We start from the raw sequence: 10,000 nt of genomic DNA, 5'->3' as shown, positions 1-10,000 counted from the left end.
CTTGTCATACTCACCTCTGAGCTGTCTCATCTGGGTTATAATCCCGACCTAGCTATAAAATGTCATCCCGGTGCTTTCCATGTCTGTGCCGCTCCTCAGATGGATGTTAAACTGGGTGCACTGTCTGTCAGCATTCATTGGTGGATGTTAAACATTCCATGGTGTTCTCCATGAAGAGTAATTGAGTTATCGCTGGCACTCTGAACAAATTACAAATTCCTGCCATAACTATACTGATGGGAAGGCAATGACAAACCACACAGTATAATCTGTGCCAAGAAACTGCTTTGACAGCACCACCAATGCTCTGTAAATTGTATGTTACAGCACATCATGTACTGGCTTATAAGTACAAGTGGTGTTGTTCTTGCACATGCAGCTTGGCTGAAAGGTAGCTATCATTTTGTTGGGGCACGACTATGCCGCTGATGCTGTGCCACAATACCAGTACACTGGTACTCATTTCACCAACCACGGAAGGATGACGGGCTCAGTCAACCCTACCTGGTGTTAATTCAGCGGGAACACAGGGCTCAAACTCAGGACCCTAAGATCCCAAGCCAGCCACCCTAACCGCCAAGGCAACACAAGGCTTAGTATAAGTGGTGAGGAACTTCAGGAGTAAACAGGGATACATAACAAAGCAAGTCTGCCCATCTTGCCTGCTCGGTATCCTACCCCAAGAAAAACATGAAAATTTCAAAAATTAACCATAAACCATATCATCCTCCCAGCACTGTGAAGCAACATTCTGGTGGGAATATTAATTTGTTGCGTCAAAACGCATTTGGCGTGGTGATAATGTATTCAACGTACTGACATGTTGAAGAAACCAGACAATCAATAAATCATAACCATTTCCCCCAAGTAATCTTATTATACGAGTTCCCTTACAAGGGCCTTCAGTGCAGGATGAAGCTATTGAGCCCTTCATAGCCTGCATAATGGTTGACAACCTATGGCTGCTTGTTTTTTTTCTTTGTATACAGTCAAGGTTCCTGGAAGAGCGAGAAAACTGAATGGATCAGGATGCAACAGAACAAAAGGAACAATAGAGAGAGAGGGAAGCAGCAACGGCAGGGTTGAGAGACAAAAGACACAGAGACTGACAAACAATGGGTGTGGGGTTGGAATGAGGGGGCAGGGAAGTACGCATGGGGTGAACAATATGGATACAGAAGTAAACTCTAAAGAAGGAAACTGGATATTTTGAAGGAGGTGGTCCACTTGTCATGGGAAATAAGTGTGGATGATATTTCATCCACAGCTTGATGGAATACTGCTCGCCCCTCTGGGCTCATGCCCCTGCCTCACACATTGTTCAGCATGAGCCTTAAAAGATCATTGCACCAAGGCCTTGTGCAAAAAATAAAAGCTTTCAAGATCATTGGAATAGACCACAATGACACGAGTCTAACCAAGTTCACCACAAAAATAAGGCTTCAGGTGAGAGGCAATTCTTAAAACGGGTGAAGTCAGAAGATGAAACTTCTGATGTCTTACCCTGTGCTGGTCTTGACCACATTGACATACATGGTGTTCCAAAAAGACCTGGACAACTTTGGTTGTTAATATATTTAGAAACACAAATGATACAATGACACCCTTTGGTTTATATGATAAAGAAACCCATAAAGTTTTGTGCAAACCATCAGTACATTGTAAAGTGAACTCCGTTTGTCAGGTGCAGGACATCAAGGCGGTACACGAGTTCTTGCCATGTTTGGCTCAGCATGTTTGCATGCAGCTGTGATTCAAGAACGAAGATCCTGCAGGTTTGCCACCTTGGTGTTGTCGACATTCTTGAAAAACCCCCACAGAAAAAAAACATCAAGGGGGGTTATGTCTGGTGATCATGGGGGTGACATTTGGACTGCCATGTATGTGCTCAATGACCACGTGGGGTTTTTCAGAGCCCCAGATCCTCACATTGTGCCGTTTGACCTCCCCAGATACATGAAAGCAAGCTCGTCTGTGAACATGACCTTTTCACGTAATCTTCGTCATCCTCGATGCGACTGAGCATTTCCAAGGCAAACACCTTGCGTTTGGTTCTGTCATTTAGTTTGAGTTCCTGCAGAATCTGCACCTAATAGGCATAAAGCATCAGTCTTTTATGCAAAATCCTGTGTACAGTGGTGGGTGGTGGGTGGTGGTCCCAGTTCTCTGGATGTGCATCAAATCGATTTTCTGGGACTTTGTTGAAATGATTCACACACTCGTACATCTGCTGCACTTGTGCTTGATCGACCGGTACTTTTGTTTCCGACAACTTCCAGTCTCCTTAAACCTCTTGTACCACTTTCTGATACTCGTCTGTGATGGCGAATTCCTTCCATACCCTGTGCAGAAATTAGGCTGAACTTGCGCGTCGGATCTCGTCTCGATGAACCATTCAACGCACTGAGCTTTCTCCTGTGGAGTCGCCATGTTATTTTACATTAAACCACCAGACCTGAAAATGAAGGAAACTTTATGAGTTCCTGTATCATATAAACCAAAGGGTATTGTTGTATCATTTGTGGTACTAAATATATTAACAACCAAAGTTGTCCAGGTCTTTTTGGAACACACTGTACAATGTCCAACAATGGCTGACTTTGACTTGAGCGAGCCATCAAATAGTTTGTTAAAAAACCCATTACCCAGTTTGAATGAAACGCATACATCAACCAGCGTTTTTTGTATAAAGCAGCAACAACAAAAAGGATTCAATGAAAACTGTAAGAATGAAAATAATGCAATTTTAAAAGGGGTGAAAAAGCATAAAACGTCCCCAAGCTGTGTAATGATGATGTTTCTTTTGACACACATTTTTATCAGCGAGCACAGATCAACCACAGGAAGATGAAACAATTCCTTTCAACATGATGAATATTTGGGGGGGGGTGGTGGAAGGTACTTTCACCTTAATTTTACCCAATTACATCCAATATGCTAAAGTTGAACAAATCCATCAGCAAGAGCTCGAGCCCAAGTGGACATCTAGCGAAGATGAAGGTGTAATGCGTGCTATGTTAACCGTCTTGGTGTCAAGGTGTTGAACTTGGACCTGAGCTAAAATTGCAATTGATTACATGTATCCTCTTTGCAGTATTACACTTGAGACCAAGTGATGTGAAGCATTCAGAACAGGCCGGCACTGTGGATTCATACTCATACACCGAGCATTTACCCTCTACCCAACAGCCTTCTTTCGTCAAGGAAGTAAAATTGAGTCACTCTCTCTACCCCCCAAAACTTCAATATAACTGTAATCATGTGAAAATAAAAATTGCACCTTTCTCTTTTGGGATTCCACCAGATTGCTTATTTTACAGATTTCTATACATTCGGTAAAGTAAATAATCAACAATCACTAGCATAACCCGTGCTCTGCGCGGCATGTTGGGGTGGGTGTGTTTGAGAAAGGAACTGATGCAGAGTATCAGTGGTAATTTTACTTTAATGCAGTAAGTGAAATACGATTTCACTGTTTCAAAACGATTTTATTTACTTTTTTTGTACTATGCACCTCATATGGTCTTTGAGATAATGTAAGCCGAATATCACATTACTCGAGCGCAGAACAAAGTCGAAGATAGCGCGACACGAAACCACAAACTCGGAAATAATATATAAGATGAAATGTTCATATTCGGTGGTGTAATGGTTAGAATGTCCGCTCTGATTCAATGTGGTTTGAACCCCGGCTGAGTCACACCAAAATGTATAAATGGTACGTACTGTTTCCTTGCTTGACACTCAGCATTTAAAAAGGATGGAGCACAGGCAAACAACCATAGATTGGTAATCATAGTGCAGGCTTGATGGAGCTAATGGCCTCCTTGTGCAATGAAATTCCTTGGAATGAAACTCTTACACTAGTTATCTAAGAAAAATAAAAATCCTGGCAGTTTAGCTGATTATTCAAGGCAAAATTTTCTATTCCCCATCTTTCTGTACTATTATCCATTTCATTCACGACTTTTGTGGAGCAGACTACCAGCTCCATAACTGTTACAGCAAGAGTACTCTTTACAGCTTGATAATATATAATTAAACCACCCGATGGAAGATAAAATAGTCAAAGCATGATCATGTGTGTACGAGTATGTGCTTCTCAGGACTTGTTGAAAGTCGCAATTTCTTTCTTCAAAGGACTCTCCATCAGAACAAACGTCCCATTTTTATGTTGGTGAAGAGTCATCAAGTCCACCGGTTTGAAAATTAGGGAATCAACGAACATTCTCCAATTTAATAAGGAGGAAATCATCGTGTATTCTCCGATTCAACAAGGAGGGAATCATTGTGTATTCTCCGATACAAAAAAGAGGGAATCATAGTGTATTCTCAGATTCAATAAGGAGGGAATCATCGTGTATTCTCAGATTCAATAAGGAGGGAATCATCGTGTATTCTCAGATTCAATAAGGAGGGAATCATCGTGTATTCTCAGATTCAATAAGGAGGGAATCATCGTGTATTCTCAGATTCAATAAGGAGGGAATCATCGTGTATTCTCAGATTCAATAAGGAGGGAATCATCGTGTATTCTCAGATTCAATAAGGAGGGAATCATCATGTATTCTCAGATTCAATAAGGAGGGAATCATCGTGTATTCTCAGATTCAATAAGGAGGGAATCATCGTGTATTCTCCGATTCAACAAGGAGGGATCATCGTGTATTTTTCCGATTCAATAAGGAGGAAATCATCGTGTATTCTCCGATTCAATAAGGAGGGAATTATCGTGTATTCTCAGATTCAATAAGGAGGGAATCATCGTGTATTCTCAGATTCAATAAGGAGGGAATCATCGTGTATTCTTCCGATTCAATAAGGAGGGAATCATCGTGTATTCTCTGATTCAACAAGGAGGGATCATCGTGTATTTTTGCGATTCAATAAGGAGGGAATCATCGTGTATTCTCCGATTCAACAAGGAGGGATAATCGTCTATTCTCCGATTCAACAAGGAGGGATCATCGTGTATTCTCCGATTCAATCAGGACGGAATCATCTTGTATTCTCCGATTCAATAAGGAGGGAATCATCGTGTATTCTCCGATTCAATAAGGACGGAATCATCTTGTATTTTCAATTCAATAAGGAGGGAATCATTGTGCATTCTCCCAGTCAATCAAGAGGGAATCATTGTGTATTCTGCAATTCAATAAGGAGGGAATCATCGTGTATTCTTCCGATTCAATAAGGAGGGAATCATCGTGTATTCTCCGATTCAACAAGGAGGGATCATCCTGTATTTTTCCCGATTCAACAAGGAGGGAATCATTGTGTATTCTCTGATTCAATAAGGAGGGAATTATCGTGTATTCTCAGATTCAATAAGGAGGGAATTATCGTGTATTCTCAGATTCAATAAGGAGGGAATCATGGTGTATTCTCAGATTCAATAAAGAGGGAATCATCGTGTATTCTCAGATTCAATAAGGAGGGAATCATCGTGTATTCTCAGATTCAATAAGGAGAGAATCATCGTGTATTCTCAGATTCAATAAGGAGGGAATCATCGTGTATTCTCAGATTCAATAAGGAGGGAATCATCGTGTATTCTCAGATGCAATAAGGAGGGAATCATCGTGTATTCTTCCGATTCAATAAGGAGGGAATTATCGTGTCTTCTCCGATTCAACAAGGAGGGATCATCGTGTATTTTTCCAATTCAAGAAGGAGGGAATCATCGTGTATTCTCCGATTCAACAAGGAGGGATCATAGTGTATTTTTCTGATTCAATAAGGAGGGAATCATCGTGTATTCTCCGATTCAATAAGGAGGGAATCATCGTGTATTCTCCGATTCAATAAGGAGGGAATCATCTTGTATTCTCCGATTCAATCAGGAAGGAATCATCATGTATTCTCAATTCAATAAAGAGGGAATCATTGTGCATTCTCCCAATCAATCAAGAGGGAATCATTGTGTATTCTCCGATTAAATCAGTAGGGAATCATTGCGCATTCTCCCATTCACGAACAAGGGAATCATCGTGTATTCTCCAATTCAATCAGGACGGAATCATCTTGTATTCTCCGATTCAATAAGGAGGGAATCATCGTGTATTCTCCGATTCAATAAGGAGGGAATCATCTTGTATTCTCCGATTCAATCAGGACGGAATCATCATGTATTCTCAATTCAATAAGGAGGGAATCATTGTGTATTCTGCAATTCAATAAAGAGGGAATCATTGCGCATTCTCCCATTCATGAACAAGGGAATCATCGTGTATTCTCCAATTCAATCAGGAGGGAATCACAGCGCATTTTCCCATTCACCAAGGGAATCATCATGCATTCTGATTCAATAAGGAGGGAATCATTGTGTATTCTCTGATTCAATAAGGAGGGATTCATCGTGTATTCTCCGATTTAATGAGGGAATTTGTTTTACAAAGAAACCACATATTTGATGGTATCACAAAACAAAATGATGTGTATATGTATGCCATCATGTGTTGTCCTTGTGCCAAGTATGAATAAAATCGGACCACACAAGTCCGAGTAATGGTTGCAGACGCATGCACACAAAAATAAAGACCAAGACCATAAGCCCCTGTTTCGGATGAAGTTCAACAGGGGCTAATGAGGAGGGCATCATCGTGCATTCTCCGATTCAATAAGGAGGGAATCATTGTGTATTCTCGGATTTAATAAGAAGGGCATCATCATGCCTTCTCCAATTCAGTAAGGAGACTATCAATGTGCATTCTCAGATTTAATCCCAAGCAGATATCGAGCAGTTTGGGGGTAAAAAAAACGTTTTACTAATCAAGTTAACACAGTATAAGGATTGTCCCATTGTGCTAACTTAGATCTCAAATCAGTCCTCCTCCCCCAAATAAAATAAAAAGGCTTTCACGAGGTCTCCGACTAGGTCTGTGTTCCAGCATGTTCCACAAGTTCAAAATCACTTAACCTCTGAACACACTCATCTTTTCACACCAAGTGCTGATCCATAATAAGGAGGAAATCAATTCAATTCATTTGGAATATCATTAATTAAAATGCTTCCATTGCAAAATAGCTTTTGCAGCAGACATCAACAATATCACTCAGTTATTCATGAAAGCGATACTATTGAAACAGCTACAAGGTATGAAGAATTGAAAGCCTTCAAGGATTGTTGAAACCATTCCACATATACATTTATAACCATTTACACAGGTGGGAGGAAGGTTGTGGTGGGGGTCGAGGGGTAGTTTGGAGGGGAGGTCGGGTTAGAAAAGCCGCAGCATCAAAGGCGTTCTGGATGACAACCTGAAAATTTTTTGAAACGACTTCACAGAAGTACATCACAAAATAATAGCAACAGAAAAAATAAAGTCCAAGCTTTAACAAATGACTTAAAAAAGAAAATACATCTGCTGACTGACATTCTTGAGCAAGATGAATATTCCACTGCAAGAAAACAAAACTCCACACTAAATGGTCTGGATTTCCAAAACACCTGCAACGTTCATCATCCTCAAAAGTGCAAAACATCACACAGAATCGGAACACCTTGATGCTAAATAACCCCCCCATCCACACGCCACAACAACTCCCACCTTCACCTTCGGCTTGCCATCCTGTGTCGACATATAACCAACACACATGCTGTCTGTTGAATGTGCCCACAGGAACTCCACTAAAAATAAAAAGGGGAAATGAAGGGGGGTGGGAGGAAGTGAGGGGTTAACAAGGGACGGCAAAATAATAATGAAGTCATGTGACCAGTCAGGTGAACATTCACATGCTATAAATCAATGGCCGTATGACTACTGGTCATTTCACCTTACTTTAGCAGCAGAGTATAAACTCATTATATTAGAACAGAAATATTTTTTCAAAAGAAGAATAATGCTGTACTTGATATCAGTGCTATTTGACTTTGGTATAAGTTATTAAAAGTTCACAATTAAATTGCACACAGGTACACAACATAAAAATGGCAACAACCCAAACCTTAAGAGAAACAAGTGAAAAGGGGAATACTGTACAAGTGCATTGGAGAAAAGCTGTTTTGGATTAAAGAAGCAATAAGCAAGCAGCAACAAAAATAAAATAAATAAAAAACAATACACACTTGATCTAAAAGGTGACAATTTTTGATGAGTATAAAGCACAACTCTCATTTAAGAGTGCGCACAAATGTTTATCAAAGGTTATCGAGTTACTGAAGGGAAATCAGCATAAAAACCAGATATCTCAGTCCTTGATTACTGATCGTTAAATTATTATTTTTTTCCAAAACCTGCAAGACTGATCCGAACTGCATTACCAATTACTGTTTGGAAAATTGCCTTTTCCTCACGGTCTCATCTCACAGTCTTGTTTTTCCAACAGCTTAGTCTTGGACGGAAGCCTGGTGTTGGCTTAGTGGTTAGGGTGGCGGCTTGGGATCCCAGGGTCCTGAGTTCAAGCCCCGTTGGCTGCTGAATTAACACCAGGGGGTTGATTCAGCCTGTCATCCTTCCGAGGTCGGCGAAATGAGTACCAGTGTACTGGTCCCGGTGAATGCCCCGGTAAGAATAGGTGTACCATATCCCTGTGTGTCGTAAAAGGCGACCAGGGTTGGCGTCAGGAAGGGCATCCGGCCATAAAACATTGCCTCAAGAAAAAGCCAAACCCCTGCACAGCAGGGAAAAATGGCTGTAAAAACGGTCATTTTTTATTATTTTTTAGTCTTGGACGGCTCATATTCTAATGATAACTTTGCATGCAATTTAAGAGCTGGTCTGTTTCGTTATAATCAAATCTTTACTTGTTTTAACCCCCTTCATACTTGTACGAGTGAGTCGCTCCATTATCATCAACGCGCGTCGCTGCATTGTGGATTCAAATTATTGGAACCTTTACACACTCTTTGGAGGAATTCTGAACAATCCTTTGAATAGCATTATAAAAAGAATATGCATATAGGGCTCCCGCCTCAGGAAGTAGAGTTTGTGCGAACCGTATCGAATTTCCACACATCCACGTCCTTTCTGAAGATGCTACGCTTTGCTTCGCATAACGTCCCCTACTCTCGGTGGGTAGAGTTACATCGAAGGTTGTGTAGCAGCGTAACGTGCCATTGGCTTACGGTTAGCCACACTCGCAAAAGAGAAATTGTGCCCTTTTTTAAAGCAATTTGCTGCTCAACGTCATTTTCCTTTGACAAAAGCACTTTTGTTTGAAGTAGGAATGGGACTAAGGACAAGCTTCTTATTGTTTACTGAGCAGTCATTCACATGTTAATCTAATTCGATTCTCCTTTTTGTACTGCAGCTGCTCTTCTACCACCTTCCAAGCCAGATTAATCAAAGGCATCGGCAATTTCCAATATTAATCCCATGGAAGCTGACTCAAAGGGTCTTCTCTGATCACATCATGGATTTTTTGCAGGCCTGTTTGTTTATTGTAAATTCTTTTGCGGCTTTACTCCATCTCAGGTAATGCCATCTGTCGACTCCACAGTGCATGCTCTTTTTCGGATTCTCTTCGTGTTTATCTCATAAACTTTCATCTTACAGTCATAAAGTGGTGAGAAAACGTTTGTGAACCCTTTTGAATTTTCTGTATTTCTGCATACATTTGACCTAAAATGTGATCAGATCTTCATCTAAGTCTTAATAATCGATAAAGACAACCTGATTAAACAAATAGCACACACACACACACAAAAAAAGAAAATCTACTTTTTCATTTATTTATTGAGCAAAATGATCCAACATTCAATTTCTTTATTGGAAAAAAGTATGTGAACCTCCAGGAGTCTCAGTTCATCAGCTCAATTAAAGTGGTAATTACAGTTTGGTGTTAAAATAAATGGAATGACAATCAGGAGTGAGTTTGGGTTGCCCTGCCCTCAATAAAAAACAAACTTTGTTTGTCACCATCAGAGTCAGGTCTTCACCACACAGGTTTGTGGAAGTGTTTCATGTCACAATCAAAAGAGATTTATGAGGAACTCAAAAAAAGAGTTGGCGATGCTCATCGGTCTGGAAATAGTTACAAAACCGTTTCTACAGATGTT

The 10,000-nt window shown here is 40.4% G+C and overlaps 1 protein-coding gene across 5 annotated transcripts in view; it reads right to left on the bottom strand.

Annotated features, from left to right (window-relative positions):
* The window catches only part of TASP1 (taspase 1), a 144,963-nt gene that overhangs the window by 24,411 nt on the left and 110,552 nt on the right, over positions 1–10,000 (bottom strand). For 3 of the 5 annotated variants that reach the window (XM_085889337.1, XM_085889335.1, XM_085889338.1), the window contains one exon: positions 7,551–7,630. In XM_085889337.1, the coding sequence (XP_085745463.1) occupies positions 7,551–7,630 (80 nt within the window). The remainder of the gene's footprint in view (positions 1–7,550; positions 7,631–10,000) is intronic. The other 2 variants (XM_085889336.1, XM_085889339.1) reach the window with 1 other exon arrangement.

Source organism: Eptatretus burgeri, chromosome 7 (genome assembly GCF_056783735.1).
Source record: "Eptatretus burgeri isolate ZD-2024b chromosome 7, Ebu_testis_v1, whole genome shotgun sequence".
NCBI lineage: Eukaryota > Metazoa > Chordata > Myxini > Myxiniformes > Myxinidae > Eptatretus > Eptatretus burgeri.
This window is presented reverse-complemented; position numbering and strand designations above follow the sequence as displayed.